At 47.2% G+C, this 19,078-nt stretch overlaps 1 protein-coding gene across 1 annotated transcript in view; it reads left to right on the top strand.

Annotated features, from left to right (window-relative positions):
- Positions 1–1,096: 1,096 nt before the first annotated feature.
- SLC16A2 (solute carrier family 16 member 2) overlaps positions 1,097–19,078 on the top strand; it is a 177,525-nt gene continuing 159,543 nt past the window's right edge. Inside the window, exon 1 of the mRNA XM_029607673.1 lies at positions 1,097–1,854. Within this exon, the coding sequence (XP_029463533.1) occupies positions 1,524–1,854 (331 nt within the window). The 5' untranslated portion in view covers positions 1,097–1,523. The remainder of the gene's footprint in view (positions 1,855–19,078) is intronic.

Genomic DNA, 19,078 nt, shown 5'->3' with positions numbered 1-19,078 from the left:
TCAGATTGTGAGACCGCCGAGGACAGGGAAATGCCCGCGGTACCTAAACATAATCCGCTTTGAAGTAACTGACCAGTTATGAAAAGTGGAATGTAAATCAGATTATTAAATTAAGCAATTTGAAGCCGTTATAGATTTATCTGCGTGCAATGGAGGCAGTGCAAGCAGATCTAGCTCTTGCATATTCATTGTGGATAGTCTGGAAAACCAGATCTATTTGTGACACTCCAAGAGCGTTTGGGATGAGATGGAGGTGGGAGAGTTGGACCCTAGTAGGATAACTCACCAGCCCAAAAAGGAAGCCTTTAAAATAAGGGTACTGATATGTCATCAGAGAGGGGTCACCTGGGCTGTCGGATACCCTAATACGGCGCAGCTGGATAATAATAGAGAGGCCGCTATTGAAAAGCTTTGTCCGGAAAACATTTGGAGTCAGCTGGACCAAGGCAAAGATTCCACCCCCCCCCCCCCCCCGGAGCAAAAACATTTAGTGCGCGCAAAATTCATCCTGAGAAGCGGGGCTGGGAGGGTGAGGGGGTGGGGTGAGGGGGGTAAACTTTAGCCGGCGTGCACAAATATTGAGAACGCCGTTAGGCTAAAGTTATGCGCACTTAAGTGTGGCGAGAAAAATACCTGTGCAAAGTAATCTGGGGTAAAGTTAGGCCATGCTGAGGATAAAAGCTGATGTTACAGAAAACGGTCAGAGGAGTTGGGGGGGTGGTACTGTCCCTTCTGTGCAGTAACAATGCCCGGGCAGTCAGCCACTTCCAGACAGGGAGGAGCCGGGCAGGAATTCCACCCCTTTCTGCTTGCTCTGGGTGCTTTTCCTTTCAGGGTGGGGGTGTGTGTGAAAGGACAGGGAGGTCGTTTCTGGATCTGCCCTGAGCCAGCCTCCTGCCCTGCCTGTTTTTTTTACATTATTTATGCTGTATAGAGAGAGGAGGGGAGGGGCTGGAGGAGGGGAGAGGCTCCGAGGTGCCTCCTCCCCTCCCCTCCCCTCCCGCAGACGGATCTCTGGTTACTGGAAAGCCAGCCCTCCCGGAGGGGGGAGGCGGTGAGACAGCTCGCCGAGCTGCTTCTTTTCTCGGGGGGGGGAATAAAAGCCAAACAGTGTGAGAGCATGGCCTGTAGGAAGTGAGGAGCTCTCCTGCGTCTCGCTGTCAGCGCGGCGCGCTGGCGATCCTTTGTGTCTCGGTTAAAAAAACAACAACAACAAAGCAAAAAAAAAAAAAAAAACCGAAGGCGAAAGCCACTCAGTGTTTCATTCCGACCCTCAGCTGGTGCTCGCAATAAATCCGAAGCTTTCCTGCAAATTTTTATTCCATGTGCGCAGTGCCAAGCTGAGCTTAGCCTGCTAGAAACAAGTCCATAAGCCCCCTCCCCGGCAGCCCCCCCCCCCTAACAAGGAACTGGCTTAATTATTTCGTGCTCCATCCAAGATCCGTTTGGTTTTATTTTGGATTTTTTTTTTCCCCTTCCGTGCTTGGTGATTTTCCATCGCAGCAGGTTGCGAGCGAGCGAGAATGAGCAGCCCCGCACCGGAGCCGGAGGGCGGGATGGGGCGAGACGGCGCCGGAGAGGCGGAGGACAGGCTGCTGGAGGAGGGGGCGCGGCGGGGATCGGCGGGCCCCGCCGCGCCGGCCGAGCGGCGGCGGGAGAGGCCCGGGGACGGGGCCGCCGCCGCCTTCCAGCCCCCGGAGGGCGGCTTCGGCTGGATCGTGGTCTTCGCCGCCACCTGGTGCAACGGCTCCATCTTCGGCATCCAGAACTCCTTCGGGATCCTGTACGTGATGCTGCAGAGCGACCTGCAAGGGCAGGGCGAGCCGCCCGATCCCGCCCTGGAGTTCAAGACGGGTGAGTGAGAGCGGCGCTCCGGGCGCCACCTTGCACCTTGGCTTTTCTTCCGAAGGGGGGTTGTTGGGAAGGGGGGGGGTGCGGGAGACGCTAATTTGCTAATTGCACGGTTAGTTGCATGGTTTATTGGGCGAGCTCCTCGGCCCGGGGGTGTAGGATTCTCTCTCTCTCAGTCTCGCCCTGCAGGGTCGCGCGGAGGCAGGAGAGCCCGGCACGTGGCTGGGTGAGACGCAGTCACGAGACCGAGAGCGGCGCGAGGCGCTGCAGGGCGAGACCCCCCGGGGGGGAGTCTCGCCCTGCAGGGTCGCGCGGAGGCAGGAGAGCCCGGCACGTGGCTGGGTGAGACGCAGTCACGAGACCGAGAGCGGCGCGAGGCGCTGCAGGGAGAGAGGGGGGGCTCAAGGGGGTCGCGGCACCTGCGGCCGGGGGTTCTGCTGGTCCTCGCCTCCCCCCCCGCAGCCCTTCCAGGGCTCCGGGCCCCGTCTCCTCGCCCAGCTTTTATGGTTTTTCTTCTCCTCCTTTCACCACTTGGTTCAATAAACTTCCTCTTCACCTGCCGGTCCCCAGGGTCCTATCTTCGCTCGCCGCGCGTCCCAGTTCCGGAGCTGCTTAAGCGGAGAGAAGAGCAAAGGTTCGGCCGTTCCAGCCTCCTGTGCACTCTGATCGGGGCAGGGGGGGAATGGAAAAACTCTTCTGCAACAAGAAAAAATTCCCCTTTCCCACTCCAAATATGAGGATCAGCTCCCACTTGTAGATTAACAACATTCCCCCCTAGATCATCAACCTCACCACTATTTTTTTCCCTGTAAAATCGTGTCTGCTTTATCTTTTAATTGTTTTAATGCTGTCATAACACCTTCCGCTGGCAAATTTGTTATTCCTTATTCCTACCGAATTATCCTCTTGTGCTATTGCTAATATCTGCAAGATCCTTGTACATTTTTTTTAAATTCAAACTGTTTATTTATTTAATGCACGAAAAAACAAGAACCAAAATAACAAGCTTGGAGACATTGTACAAAATATGATTCGAGAAGAAAAAAGTAGAGCCCGAACCGAAGGTACAGAAACCAAAAAAATAGTCTAATATGAAGTGAGCAACTGGTAGGCATTAAAAAAATAATAAGGAGCAGCATACAAATGAAAGACTGGCAAGATAGCCTTATACAGGGCTCCAGCTTTTATAGCCTATAATATAAAGGCTCTATCAGGTTTGTTGGCAGCAGCGATCTCCTATCTGTGTGGCAAACACATTGTGTCAAAAGGAACAATGCTTCCAGCACCCCAGGGTAGACTGACGTGCAAGAGAGAATAAAATGTTCAGCAGAGCTCGGGAAGGGGAAGAACATTTCTGCTGATGTACAGAGCAGCCTTCAAAATAACAGTGGAGTAAGAGAGAGGAATTTGCAGTGATAAAATATTACGAGCAATGTCCCAAACTTTGCATCACAAAGAGTAGGGTCTGAAGTTCCCACCCCAGAATGACAAAATCAACAAAGATTAGAAAGAGAAGAATCGGTTTTCTGGAGTTTACCGGGAGTCCGTAAGATCCAGGGCTCTAAATAGAAATTAGATTGCTTTAAGGCAGCTGGAGGAGAGCAGCAGACCCCTTTAACCCAGAAGTACTCCCATTGCATAACCATTAAAGTCAGTGTCCCACACCTTCTCCACTCCCATGGAAGGTGGAAGCAGAGGTCACCTGCCCATCAGCCACCACTTTCAAGCCAGCTGCTGTAATTGTGGGAGCTGCCACAGCCTGAAAGGTGTTTCTATATGTTTGTTTCATGCAATTAAATCTTTTCTTCCCTGTCTCTTTCACAACGCATACAGCTCAGTCTGGACAGTCTTCCTGTAATCCTTCATTAGTTCGGTTGATCTTTGGGCCTGATTTACTAAAGGCCTTTTTTTTCCCCCTCCCATTCTATGTCTGTGGGAATAAAGCTCAATAAATCAGGCCCTTCGTTCCTGCGATTTGAATTCTCTCTCCGCCTGTTCTGCTGTTATCTATTTTGATGGCGAAAGCCAAGTCGTGTTGCCCCGGCAAGCTCCGATTGCCTTGCATCCTGCCGTGGAGCAGAGGCAGCGGCTGCAGTATCTGGAAATAAATGGGGGAGCTCTCTGCTATTAGAGTCGCAGCCTCATCTCTGGCCCAGAAAGGCCAGCAGTTTCTCTCCTGCTGGTTCCTTAAAGCTCCTTCTCCTGTCTCATGTCTCTCGCCCATTGCGCCTCTTATGTTGTGCAACACGGGAACGTGAAGCTCAGGTAAGGACCGTGATGCCCAGCCAGCCCGTCCCAAAGTGCTTCCTTCACGCTGCGCCCGTCCTAGATTCATTTGGCGACCTCGCATGCCACCTTGGCTTACCGATTTCGGGAAGCCGCTAAAATCCGATTTATCTCCCCAGCGTTCTCCCCATCCTTCATATTGGTCAGGAAGGGCAACCGTGCTGGGTGCCAAGCCGGGGGCTGTGGTGTGTGTGCGTGCAGGGGGGTGGGGGCGAGGCGCCCCACATCACGCTTTTGAGTCAACCTGCGAGCCGGCCAGCCCTGAAAGGGAAGGGAGGCACCGAAAGCCCCCCCCCTGCCCAGGGCACCGTTATGCCCGGACTGCTGTTTTGTGTAGAAGTGCCGCAGCCACAGGCCGGAGCAGACTGGAACAGATCAGGAACTGGACCACAAACATAAGGGCCCGATTTACTAAGGCGATGGGGGAAAAATGCTCGGTAAACGAGGCCCTGAGATTCCTACACCCACCGGCCCAGAGATGTGCATATTATTTCACTCTTGTCTCTTTTTTTTAGTGCCCATATTATAGACCCACGCTGGGGCAGAACCACCCTCAGCAGCGCGATAAAATGATTTATGGAGAGAGAGAGCTTGTGTCTGGGTGGGCCAAGCACCTGCTGCCTTTTTTTTTTAAAGTGGGGGCTCTGTAAGAATTACCCGTCTCTGGCTGAACATTACCAGCCTTTGCACTAAGCTTATATTTGGGCTCAAAAATCCGTCTGTGGTCGGTGGCGTAATTCTTGAAAACCACAGGTGTTTCTCCTCCTGCCTGAAGGGCTCTCTTGTTCTCCGCAGATGCTTGCAGGAGTTTGACAGATGCAGCAGCTTGAAAGGGGACTTTGTTGGGGAGCGGGGCTGCGGCCGCCTGAGTGACGGGGGGGGGCCCTGAATGAGATTTGCAGCGCTGCTCTGGAGGAGCTGCCAGCAGCAGCAGCAGGGAGGGAGGCGAACGACCTGTGGGACCCCCACAGCACAGCAGAAATTGTGGTTGTGCTTTGCCCGACAGAGAGGAGGAGAACTCTCAAAAGCTCAAAAGTGTCACCCGCCGCTTGCTTGTTGACCCTTTGATTCTGCACAGTTTAGTTTTAGCTTAGTTTACTAACATTTATATGCACCGTTACATCAGACATGCCTTCACAACGGTTTACAAGTCAATTTTTTTGAAATACAGTAATTATAAAATAGGAACAGCTAAAAAAAACTACAAAGAGAAAATAAATAAATTAGCTGTTACCATAAAATCAAAATAAAAACAGTTAACAGCATAATAATTAAAATAAAATGATAAACTAAATAAGATCCTGGCAGTCATCGTTGGCTTGAGGTAAAGGCCGCTGGATGTAAAAGGCGGCTAGAGACTGGGAGATTACTGATCTAAAGTAAGCAGAGATTAGGAACAGAAAAAAACAAACAAACCAGGACGGGAGGGTCCTGCAGCTTCACACAACCAGCTCTCGGCGGCCGATTAAAAGCATTGGGTTTGACCTAGGAATGTAGTAGAAGACCAGAAATGGCCCATCCAGGCAGCCCAGGCATGAAGGTACATGGCATGAAGGTACATTTGAAAAAAAATAAATCCTGCTTTTATCGATTCCTCCTAATAGTATCATCACGATACTAAGTAGGAGGAACCAAATAAAGCAGTGATTTATTTAAAAAAAAAAAAAAAAAAGTCTGGAGATCCAATACACACGGAAGACGCACGGTCCAGGCCGTGTATGTTGCGCCGGCTGCGGGAGAAAACGGACGCTCGTAGATTGAGCGTCCGTTTTCCCAACCCGCCAGGCAGCCACCCCTCCTGTGCGCTCTGTGCCTCGGGAGGTGCTGGGGGAGGGCGCACGTTTGTCCCTGGCGCCTCCTTTTAAAATATTCGACGGCGGGCCCAGGAGAGGCGGCTGGGCGCGCGTTGGGTTTTCCGTGCGCATTGATTGGATCGGCCTGAGGCCGCACACAGAGGTGCGTTTTTAACGTTCAGCTTTTGGAATTATCATCCGACCGCGCCCTGTTAAGCGCACATCCACAGTCTGCACAGGATAGACCCCCCTCACCCCCCCCCCCCAAAAAAAATCAACCTTTCTGTGAAGTTTCCGAGCAGACTGTGCCCTGGCTCTTTTTTTACATTTTATTTACCCTTGGGCATACATACAGGGGCCCTAGTGGCAGGGGGGAAAGGAGGGAGAGGACCACAGCCCGGCAGGCACACATGGGCAGACCGGATGGGCCGAGTGGTCCTCATCTACCCGCCCTGTCTGTGACCGCTCGTCTTCACGTTTCTTCCCTTCCCCTCCTGTTTGGATCCTTAATTGTTTGTGATGAACCAGAGGAAGGCGGAAAAAAAAAACAAAAAACCTCTGTAACAGCAGTCACCTGCGGTCCAGAGGCAAAAAAAACCCCAGACACAGACTCCCAGGAAGCGCCTCGGCCATCGGAGCACCTGGCAGCACCAGGCCTGGGCAAGGCGTGAGCTGTGCAGTTGGTGATGAGGATGCATTCAGCTGGGAGGAGGGGTGGGCGGCCAGCAGAAGAGATGGAGAATATTTGTAAAGGAAAGGGTTAGACTTTTTTTGATTCCTTTACCTTTCACCCGGCATCCCTGGCTGCACTTTTAAGCCTTTTTATCGCTCTGGGAGAGATAAGCGCAGTGCCGACACGAGATAAAGGAACGCTACCCAGAACGTGAAGGGCGAACAAGCCGAAGAACATACAAATCAGTGTCGTCCTCCCCCTCTTCCAGCCTGAACCGGCAGTGCACTTCCATGTGGTGGGCTCGAGCTGCGCCTCTGCTCTATGCAGCCCCCCCCCGTGACCTGGGGGCACATTCTGGCATCCGCAGCTGGAAAAGCCCAGCTCGGTGACCGCTGCTTCTCCCGCCTTTTGGAAGGAAAGGGTACAAGGGAGTGAGCCCTGCCGCCACGGTGCAGCAGGGATCGTTGCTGGGGCAGGGAGCGACGTCTCAGTGCACCAGGCCAGCTTGCATTCCAGGAGGATATTTCTAAATGTTCCCCTTATTTTATAGTACCTAGGGGGGGGGGGGGAGGGGAGCTGCGCTCAGCTGGGACTGAAATCCTGCGAGCTGGGCAAGCCAACGGCAGCGCCACGAAGAAGAGCGTTTTAGGCGACGGCTTCACAGCTCACACGGCGAGGGGCATCGTGGAGCCGACGTAGTCGGGGTGCGCTGGTGCTGGTGCTGATTTTTACTCCTGTTTTAGCGCACGTCAGGGTTTTTGGCATACCTGAATAGTACGCTAAAACAGGAGTAAAAACCAGCGCTAAAATTAGTCTCCGTGACGATATTACTTATTTCTCTGCAGGGCAGGGAGGTGCATTAAATGGCCGACACATTTTCTTAATGCTGGGAATTTAACTCCTGGGTCAGAGCAGGAGGAAAACTTGCTTCGCGTTTCTGCTGGCAGTTGTTATTCTTTTCAGCTACCAATGGTAAGGCCTGAGCTAAATGCAAAAGAAATAAAATAAATACATTGCTGTGCCCATGTAGGGGTGTCCAAGCTGCTGCTACCCCCACTGGCCAGAGCACCGGAATAATTTCAGCCACCAGAAATGCGAGTTTACTGCACCTCAGACCCAGGAGTTAAATTCCCAGCGTTACGTTCTCTACGGTGGCAGCAGTCAGAGGTTTTCTTGGGGGTTTTTTTCTGAACAGTTACATGCACAGCGCCGAAGGTGCATGCTGGTCGTCTGTAGGTACTCGCCCCAAAGAGCTTACACTTTGATTTTACTTGCCGTGCCTTGCCAAGATTGGCACTGGGTATCCTGACCTTTGGGCACATTCTCGCGTCTAGTGCCATTTTGGCAAGGCACGGCAAGTAAAATCAAAGCATAAGTACTCATCCTGTGTATATACTTAGCCACCTAACCCAGATTTTTTTTTTTTTTAAACCAAAAACATCATTGATTAAAAAAAAAGTTCCCATCATTAGCACTGACCTAATAAAAGAGGTTCATGACATAACTTATCATTAAAATCATCCATTGTACCTGAAGACTGGAGGACAGCAAATGTAACCCCAATATTTAAAAAGGGCTCCAGGGGCGATCCGGGAAACTACAGACCGGTTAGCCTGACTTCAGTGCCAGGAAAAATAGTGGAAAGTGTTCTAAACATCAAAATCACAGAACATATAGAAAGACATGGTTTAATGGAACAAAGTCAGCATGGCTTTACCCAAGGCAAGTCTTCTCACAAATCTGCTTCACTTTTTTGAAGGAGTTAATAAACATGTGGATAAAGGTGAACCGGTAGATATAGTATACTTGGATTTTCAGAAGGCGTTTGACAAAGTTCCTCATGAGAGGCTTCTAGGAAAAGTAAAAAGTCATGGGATAGGTGGTGATGTCCTTTCGTGGATTATAAAATGGCTAAGACAGGAAACAGAGAGTAGGATTAAATGGACAATTTTCTCAGTGGAAGGGAGTGGACAGTGGAGTGCCTCAGGGATCTGTATTGGGACCCTTATTTTTCAATATATTTATAAATGATCTGGAAAGAAATACGAAGCGTGAGATAATCAAATTTGCAGATGACACAAAATTGTTCAGAGTAGTTAAATCACAAGCAGATTGTGATAAATTGCAGGAAGACCTTGTGAGACTGGAAAATTGGGCATCCAAATGGCAGATGAAATTTAATGTGGATAAGTGCAAGGTGATGCATATAGGGAAAAATAACCCATGCTATAATTACACAATGTTGGGTTCCATATTAGGTGCTACAACCCAAGAAAGAGATCTAGGTGTCATAGTGGATAACACATTGAAATCGTCGGCGCAGTGTGCTGCGGCAGTCAAAAAAGCAAACAGAATGTTGGGAATTATTAGAAAGGGAATGGGGAATAAAACGGAAAATGTCATAATGCCTCTGTATTGCTCCATGGTGAGACCGCACCTTGAATACTGTGTACAATTCTGGTCGCCGCATCTCAAAAAAGATATAATTGCGATGGAGAAGGTACAGAGAAGGGCGACCAAAATGATAAGGGGATGGAACAGCTTCCCTATGAGGAAAGACTAAAGAGGTTAGGACTTTTCAGCTTGGAGAAGAGACGGCTGAGGGGGGACATGATAGAGGTGTTTAAAATCATGAGAGGTCTAGAACGGGTAGATGTGAATCGTTTATTTACTCTTTCGGATAGTAGAAAGACTAGGGGGCACTCCATGAAGTTAGCATGGGGCACATTTAAAACTAATCGGAGAAAGTTCTTTTTTACTCAGCGCACAATTAAACTCTGGAATTTGTTGCCAGAGGATGTGGTTAGTGCAGTTAGTATAGCTGTGTTTAAAAAAGGATTGGATAAGTTCTTGGAGGAGAAGTCCATTACTTGCTATTAAGTTCACTTAGAGAATAGCCACTTGCCATTAGCAATGGTTACATGGAATAGACTTAGTTTTTGGGTACTTGCCAGGTTCTTATGGCCTGGATTGGCCACTGTTGGAAACAGGATGCTGGGCTTGATGGACCCTTGGTGTGACCCAGTATGGCATTTTCTTATGTTCTTATGTTCTTTTGTAATTAGCATAAGAAATTGCCATGCTGGGTCAGACCAAGGGTCAATCAAGCCCAGCATCCTGTTTCCAACAGTGGCCGAAACCAGGCCACAAGAATCTGGCAATTACCCAAACACCAAGAATATCCCATGCTACTGATGCAATTAATAGCAGTGGCTATTCCCTAAGTCAACTTAATTAATAGCAGGTAATGGACTTCTCCTCCAAGAACTTATCCAAACCTTTTTTGAACCCAGCTACAGTAACTGCACTAACCACATCCTCTGGCAACAAATTCCAGAGCTTTATTGTGCGTTGAGTGAAAAAGAACTTTCTCCGATTAGTCTTAAATGTGCTACTTGCTAACTTCATGGAGTGCCTTATTTAAAAGGGCTGAACTGTCAATTAGTAAGCTGACATGATGCTGTCTCACAAAGGTTTGGTGGAACAGCTTAACATCGAGATAACTATGTGGGTGGAAGTCATTTTTTGTTGTTCTCAGTTATAAATGTGCTCAGTCTTCTGAACTCAATAAACAGATTTTTCTGAAAATAAAACTTCATTTCCGAGGAGACTGTTAAGACAAGAAAGATTTATTTATTTAAAATATTTATAGACTGCCTATCATGACTTCTAAGCAGTTTACAGTCATACGTTCATAAACGTTGATACTCAGCATCAAAATATCAAATAAATTACAAACACAGCAATAAAATACTCATATCTAAAACAAAACAAAATATTTACAACATATAAAACATTTAATTGCTGATATCGCCTCCCGCTTAGCTATGGCCACCTGCAGGCTACTGTACTGAGGCTGATGAAAATCCTTTGTAGGTGTTTCACTGATGCATGGGGCCTGATTAACTAAGGTTTTTCTCCCATTTTGTGTCTCTGGGGGAAATGCTTAGCAAATGAGACCCATAGAGAAGGTAATTATCAATCGTGAGCACATCTCAGCACATGCATGCTTACGTCGTTGCGCCTTTTAAAAACTGTGCAGTGGGAGCCACGTAGTTTACAAAATACCACACATCTCCGTCCCGAAAATCTATGCACCTTTTTTTAATGCAGGGATCTGCGTTGCTTGCACACTCTATATTAATAAATAGTCAGAATCACTTATCTTGAAGCTGAAATTTTCTACCTCGGCGTCCTTTTGAACCGTCGTCCGACTATGACTTCCCAAAAATCCAACGTCGTGTGAAACTGCTTGCTGGCGTGTTCCTGGACCGATATTAACTTCCTTGAATATGTTCTACTCCAACACTCTAAATTGCAATACGATGATTTTTTCCAAAATATCTGAGCCGTTACGCTTCACAATATTGCCATCATCTTTACCGGCGTGTATCCTCCGCTCTCCAAGCGCTTGGAGAGCGGAGGATGCGCCCACTGAGTTGCCTTCTCCTGCTGACGAACCCCAAAACCAGGTGAAACCCTTGGCAGTTCCCCCTCCGGTTCCTATTCCCGCATCGTGCTGGGAAGTCCCGAGCTCAGCAAAATCAAGTCATAGACAACTCTCCCTGAGCCTCCAAACAGCGCTGATACGTCAGAGGGGAACCCCAGGCTGTAATGTCCGAATATGGCTTAGCAGCACAAAGGGTAAGGCGCTTAGGCTTCTTTGCTACCGACGCCACGGATAAACACCCGCTAGCAGCGCGCTCCCAGAAGCGTCTGACAAATTGTGTGCCCAGCTGCGCGCCCGCACAAGCGAGCCTGGACAGAGCCTTCAAAAAACAAGCTTCGTTCAATAAGCGCACATTACGGATGCCCAGAATGTAGGCGCCCAACTGAGCGCACACCCGGGCGTGCAAGCGCGAACTGGTCAGGCATTGTTTTGTGACAGACGTGCGTAGAAAAGAGCGCGAATGCCGCTGCGGCCTATCGTGCGGCGTCTAAGCGAAGCCTGAGAGCGGGGCCTAGCCAAAAAGGCTGTTCAATCTTCCAAACTGCCATGACTCCCCAAGCTCCCCCAGAGACAGGGATGTTTGATCGTCGCGCCAAGGAATGGAATCCTAAAATTAACTCCCCTTCTTTTTCTTATTTGTATATATTTACTCTTTACCTAAGCTCAGCCCATCCTGGCCGAGTTCAGAGTCGGTGTCCGGCTGCGGGGGCAGAGGGCAAAGGCCTTTGCTGCATTTGGCTTCCTGCACCCGCTAACCTCTCAGCTGCTCGTCTCTCTACAGCTAAGTCCATGCTGGAAAACCAGCTACTGGACCAAGGCACTCTACTGAGGGAGGGATCCCCAGATATCACCTTAGGAAAACTCGACTGAGGGAGAGACCATAAGGTATCATCACCATAGGAGAGCGGGACAAATTAATTTCCTTCTTCTTTCTCCTTCTAAAATTTTTTTTAAGCAATTCCCAGTAGGGAGATGCACGTTCACCATCTGCTGGAGATGGAGCATACTGGCGGGCTGTTGTCAGTGCAGGGATATTTATATCGTGATGTCAGCTTTGCTTTGTCTCCATCTGCTGGTAAAAGTGCATAACCCACTGGTGTGGATTAACCTGTCTGAATGCTAAGAAATAGAAGATCCTTAACCGGTGGAACCAGACCCTTAAATGCTCGATTGATTTGATGATCTTGATTATTGAGATTACCAAGAGAGTTTCCCTTGAATTACAATCTCAAGTTTCTGAAAGCATATATGCTTTTGGATCCTTTCTCCACCCAGTTGGCCAGCTTCAAGGAAACCCTGGAAAACTTCCATGCTGACCTAAAAGAGGTCAAATATAACAAATTTCAACGAGACGAGTTGGACTATTCCCATGGTTTTGTGTACCCATGGATGTCCATGTGACGACCCCTCATGAAACAGGTGGCCTTTGCAACATCTTCAGATAACTCTTTGGGGGACATATCATTCCCCCATTCTTCTGACAATACAGCCTCTTTTTTTTCCTTGGCTTTACCATCTTTGGACTCTAGTTCCTCTACTCAATTTTTTCAGGAACATTGACCTCAGAGGTGTCTCCGTCAGGAAATGTCATCGAACATGCTTATAGCCTGCCTACAACAGGAGCTGTGGTAAATAGTTTCTCTAACCAAAAAGGAAATGTTGTATGAAAAATCTTATATTAAATGCCACTCCCAAAAAATTTTTTTAACAATTTTTTGTTAAGTCTGTAACCGCATCATCAAGCCTGACAGCGTGCTCTCTGTAGTTTCAAAACGGGAGCCACCCGGACCTCTAATCATCTGCGGCATTCATTTTTCTATTTTTACTTTTTTTTATCATTTCTTCTGTTTTTTCATTATATCATGTATCTTTTATATCACATCTAAAATATCCAACCAGCTCGACAAACGGCCGAAGTTTCGCAGGACAAACTGCTTCATCAGGAACTGTGGTACATTAACTGTTGAATACAAAAACAATACTCTTCCATAGATATTCAATGTTTCTCTGTCAGGTGAATTCCTTCTAACTGGACGAACACAGTCTCACAACATCTTTAGACAAAAGGAACAGAGAATAGTTTCTCACCATTACTGCAACACAAACCTACACTTGTATTTAATTTGTCTTCTCACAAACTCAATGCAGCTGAATTACATGTTTTGGAACACGGTCTTTCCTTTGTACCAAGTATCCCATATAATCTGTTCAATATTCGAATACATTTACACCATTTCTTCATATTGTTACGTCTTATTTATGTATTTAATAATTTTATATACCGACTTTTCATGCGAGCGTATCAAATCGGTTTACAGTAATTAGCAATTAATCATTTAAAATTATTTGCATTTCCAAAGAAGAAAGGAAGTAAATACATTGTTTCATAATATAAATAATTAACATAGTAAACTAAATAGTGGGCTAAATAATCAAAATTTAAACACTTAGGGCCTCATTTTCTAAAGTATCGCAGGCCTGCGATACTTTAGGTAATGGGCGGGGGGCCGAAACGGGGGGGGGGGGGGGCGGTCCTGCGCTAGCCGGCAGTGATCGCACCGCCACCATAGAAGGTGTAGCTATTGGGCGCGAAATAGAACGCAAAAAGGGCCTTACCTTTTTGTCGTCCGCGGCGTCTTCGCGGAGTCGGCCCCGGTGACACCCCGACTCCTCCTCTTCTGGGACCGACTCCGCCCCCATCTTGGTATCGCGTGCGATCCGTCTGGCAAATGACCCCCTTAGAGAGGAGATAGTATAATAAAAATAAAAATATACATTACCTTGGTATAAAATCAGAAGAGTGAGATAATTATGCTAACAGCTCTTGGTAGGCTTGTTTGAAAAGCCAGGTTTTAATCCCCTTTTTAAATAATTTGATGTCAGCCTCTAGTCTTGTTGATTTCTTGCAACACTCCTAATCCACAGATATTTCAGTTATTAGTTTTAGATCCTGTTGGATTCCTCTGGGACCATTGGATCCCCTTATCATAGCCTTTGAGCGATTGGTCCTACATGACCTTCATGAATTTGAACTCAGGTCTTTTCATACATTTTATAATTTGTATGTGAAGAGCATCTGGCCATTCGATCTCTGGCCAAATGTGATTCACTTGTGATCAAGCCTGCCAATAAAGGTGGAGATATAGTGTTGGACAGACCGCATGATATCACACAAATTGTCAACTGTCTAATACAGATTTTTACAGAATACTCAATGCCGATCCTACTCCTCACTTACAGAATGAAATAACCACAGTGGTATGCTCGGGGATAGATGAAGACTTTTTTGACTACCAAAGAAGCCGATTTTCTAGCAGAAAATGTGCCTAATGCACCAGTCTTTTACATGTGACCTAAAGTTCATAAGAGCCTTCATCGACCCCAGGGGTGTCCAGTTGTGGGCTCTATACTTGAACTCTTACCAAAGTTTGTGGATCATTTTTTGCATCTTTTTGTGCCACTAGGTCCCTTCCTTCCTTTGTATGTGACTAGGGTCACTTTATTACTGTTCTAGATTCGTTACAGTTACCCAAGGATAGTTTCCTAATTACTTTGGATATTGAGTCCCTCTACACAAACATATCTCCAGATATTTTTAAAGGCTATCCTTGATCATCGTTCTGCTGATTCACGGATCCCCACCGATTTCCGGGTACAGCTGGACGTACCTTCCCTCACACAAAATTTCTTCATGTTTGAGGATAGGTTTTTCCAGGTGAAGGGCACTGCTATGGGGGCTAATATGACCCCCGATATAGCCTGCTTATATGTATCTGATTTAGTGTCCAAGTAGCTCTACAATGGCTCTTTTTGGCTTCTAGTGATTAAATGGCTGAGATGATAGCTTTATAATTTGGTGCGGTACAAAGATACAATTTTTTCTTTTTGTTCCTGGATTGGATTAATGCATGTGATTCCAATTTACACTTTGTTCACGTCATGCATGATTCACATATTGCCTTCCTAGATGTGTGGTTACATTTACAAGTCAGCTGTTTATCTACCTCTATCTTCCAGAAGGAGATGGAGAAAAAAAACACTGTTATCTCATAAAAGTCGTCACCCGCGTCTTTCTCTGTGATAACATCCTTCGACTACATCTCCTCTGCACTGAACGCACTGTCTTCGCTGAACAAGCACAAGCAATGATGGCCCAGAGCTTTTTAGATCGTGGGTATCCTCCCGTTATATTAAAAGAGCTTTCAAACGGGCACTGTATGCAGGTCGGAAGTGGCTTCTTTTTCCCCCCAACACCGAGTCATGTGGATGCGTTAATGTGTTCTTCCTTACTCCAATCAAGTGGGGCCTGTTTGTAATATTATCAAAAAACATTGGGGGGCATTTTAACATTACACCCCGTTTTTTCTATAGTTTTGCTGGGGCCACAGTCTGCGTGATTTTTCTTTTTTTTTTTCGGTGTCCTCCGATCTCTCATCGACCACAGCCAGCTTGCCTGGTACGGGCCATCACCCGTGCGGCACTTGCCAAGCATGTTCACCGTCACTGGCGAGCTTTACTCAACCAGTTACAGAACCCACATCCATGCCATTCGCACTCATATTTCAGCGTGAGGAAGCCCCCCTCCCCTTTGTGTCACGCTGGGTACGATCATGTCATACAATTTGGGATTTATGGGTTCTTTTTGTTATTGATAGCAACCCCTCACTGTAGAGGAGGCGATAGGGTGAACGAAAACCCTTTTACAGAAAGAGCAGCACTGGGATCTTTTATCTTCGGTCGCTGTTTCCTGCCGGGTTGAATCAGGAGATTGAGTTGTCCCCATTTTATTAATACTTGTGCACATTTTAATGTACTTTCCTTTTTCTTATCTTCTCCCCTCGTTTTCCCCCTCCTCCCCCCCATGTGTCACTGCAGTCATTCTGCATTCATAATGCCATATTTTTACATTTGCAGTTGCTTAATTTCTGAGCACAATATTACTTACACTGAGTCATTCTATCATGCATGACTGTGACTGCTTCTCAGTGGTCTACTCTGGATGTTGCTGATTGATGGGTTTTGAACTTGACCTTTAGGCACTTTTGTTAACTCTTTGCATGGCGTTCTCGTTCGCTTGGACACTGTATACAGACCTGTGCACTTACTTTGCTGGTCGACAGACGTAGGTGTGATTTATCCTTCTCTGGCTGGCACGGAGATTTCTTTTACGTATGCTGTAACTTAGACGATTTTCTCTTCCTTTCTAGTGATCTGCCCCTCCCGATGCAGCATGCCCTCGATACACATAACGTGTCAGGGGCACAGACCTCCTTTCATGCATTCTGCGAATATACAGGGTTACAAGAACTGAATAAATCTTTCTGCCTGCACAGGAGTTCGTTTCTGGCTTTTGTTGTACATCACGTTGATTTAGCACTGCCGTAGCATTTTATGCTTTGCTATACGTTTCTTTTCCACTTGGGTTGCTTGGGCTTATGAAAGAGGCATTGCATATTACGGAGGATGCTTTGCCCCTGATTGGGGAAAATGTTATTATTTGCCTCCTTCCAAGACAGTTTCAGAGGTGGGGGCCCCACTAGATACCTCTTACTGATTTGTCTGGGTTTTCTGGAGAACTCGGAAGATTCCGTTTCTTGCAGAGCGACTTTGCATGCATCGTTTTTGTATTTTTGCAAGACCGTGACAAGCATACTTCGCCTTTACTTTCACTGCTGTGAAACTCCTTTTTTTTTTTTTTCCAAAGGAGAGAAATGATGGGGTATTTCCAGACTTAGCCAAGGCCACACAAGAACGGAGGGAAACATATTTTGGCAAGGCGGCCAGGAGGTTCTGTCCCCGGGGACCACTTGCGTGCTTCGCCGTCCCCGTCAGCGAGCTGAGGCTTTGAGCGCCGTCAGATTCCTTTCTTATGATCCCCGTTACATCTGAGAGCGTTTATGGACTCCAGGTGAAGCGGCACATCTTAGCCTGCACCTAAAACGAATGCGTCATGGACTTATTAGGGTTGCGCTGAGTATTGCCAGAAGGCTCAGCCTTTTTTTAAAATCTTTTTGTTTGACTCCTAACTGCAGGAGTTTCTTTTTCTGATCCTCTCCCTGTACGGCAGTGGCCCTAATGCAGATTGCGCAATAATTTGTCCTTTTCTGTTTGTTTATGCTTTTATATTTGTTTGCACACGCCTTTTTTTCTTTTCAGATATATATATATATATATATATTTGAACCAGTCCCCCCTGCTCCAGGCGGTAAACTGTAAAAAAAAAAAAAAATGACAACGAACAAAACCATACAGAGTAAAATCAAGAACTAAAGCCTAACAAAAGCCTCAACAATTATGGTAAGTGCGACTGCACGGAATGAAATCATAAATTACCATGAAATAACTGAATAAAAATAAATATATGTATATATTTCTTATGTTTTAAAAAGTATTAACTGTAGGGAATTAAAGAGTATTGGGGCAAACAGAAAGAGACTCTGAAGCTCAGGATCGGGCCTGGTGATGAGGCCGTCCCCTCATCTCTGGACAACCAGGCCGGGATGGCCCGGCTTGGTTTCTGCCTGTGTGGGGACAGGGACAAGCGAGGTTCCTTACCTCTCGTGCATCTTTCGTTGGTGGGCCTGACATTGTCATGGTGGGCTAGGAGGGGAGAAGTTTGACCACATTACCTTACGGGTTGGAATTTGCCCGTCTGTTACGTTTTATTTTATGGTTTCATTCCATGCAGTCGCACTTATCATAATTGTTGAGGCTTTCATTAGGCTTTAGTTCTTGAGTTTACTGTGTATGGTTTTGTTAGTTGTCAATTTTTTTTTTTTTACAGTTTACCGCCTGGAGCAGTGGGGACAGGCGAGAAAGAAAAGTCTTAACGAAATAAATTGCTGTGAAAGCGGGGCTTCCAACCATGTGATCAGAGGACCTCTGGCCTGCACAGTTCTGGTTCCTGAGAGCTACATTAAAAAAAAAAGAAAAAGAAAAGAGCTGCCTTCCAGGCTAACCGCAGTGAAGATTTATGAGCCATCTCTGCATGCATTTAAGATCCCAGTCATGCTTATCCTGAAAGCCAGCCCAGTGCGTGGCCCCTCAGGCACTGGCACCGCACACGCCCCTGGTGCCTCATGCAGAAGCGGCAGACCCAGGAGCGTGCAGGTGGACCACCTGGCGCTGGTGTGGGCAGGCACCCCGGGAGCGTGGCTTGTTAACTCTGGGATCACACCCGGCACTGCTCGGCAGAACTTGGGCATGTAATTGTAGATAAGCGCGACACGCTCTTTCCCGCTCTAGTGCTCAGCCCAGCACTGCTCTCCTCTACTCACTGCCCCAGAGTTTCCAGCCTTTTGCCTGCGGCTGGATCCTCCGTGGTGCGAGGGGGGGAGGCCGCTGCAGGCTGCACAGACGCTTGGCTTGCAGCCTCCTCTTCCAACCGTTAAGTTGCAAGGGACCCTTTGCAATCTTCCGAACTCTCATAATGTTCTTGCCTTGCTATCTCAGCTAGAAGAGTCAACAACACTTGGAAGATGTCCTCTGTCAAGGGGCCTCAGTCTAAAAATGTTTTAGCATGCATGTTCTAAAAGCTTTATCGGACGAGATAAAATGTCACTTAACAGGTGGTGCACTAAAGCTTAGCATATTACGTGGAACAAAATAGCCTCTGCGGTGCATGAATGCTATTAATCGATTTTAGCATGCATGGGCCCCCAAGTGATAGACATGAAAGTGCATGCTGCCGGCGCACATTAACGTGACCAGGGTGCGCTGGCGTGCCTTTTTCTGGTAGCCACCATGTTATAGACAGTTATTTACAGGTTATTTAGGTGCAGTTAGGCCCCGTCCCAGAGGCTCTACTGCCCAGACTCAGACCCAAGGGGGATGGATTTTTAAGGGGAATATTTATAGCATGCGCTGGCGTGCGCTTCCTCCAACCCTACCTTATTTACATCGGTGACAGTAAGAGCCATTTCCCTCCCTCTGGGAGCCCCATGCCTTAGACCTAAAACAGGAATATAAAGGTGGGAAATAATTTCCTAACCTGTGTGGCTGTAGTTTGATTTTCATCCTGTCTCT

This window comes from Rhinatrema bivittatum, chromosome 6, assembly GCF_901001135.1.
Source record: "Rhinatrema bivittatum chromosome 6, aRhiBiv1.1, whole genome shotgun sequence".
Lineage (NCBI taxonomy): Eukaryota > Metazoa > Chordata > Amphibia > Gymnophiona > Rhinatrematidae > Rhinatrema > Rhinatrema bivittatum.
The sequence above is the reverse complement of the archived record's forward strand: the minus strand, read 5'-3'. Positions and strand labels throughout refer to the sequence as shown.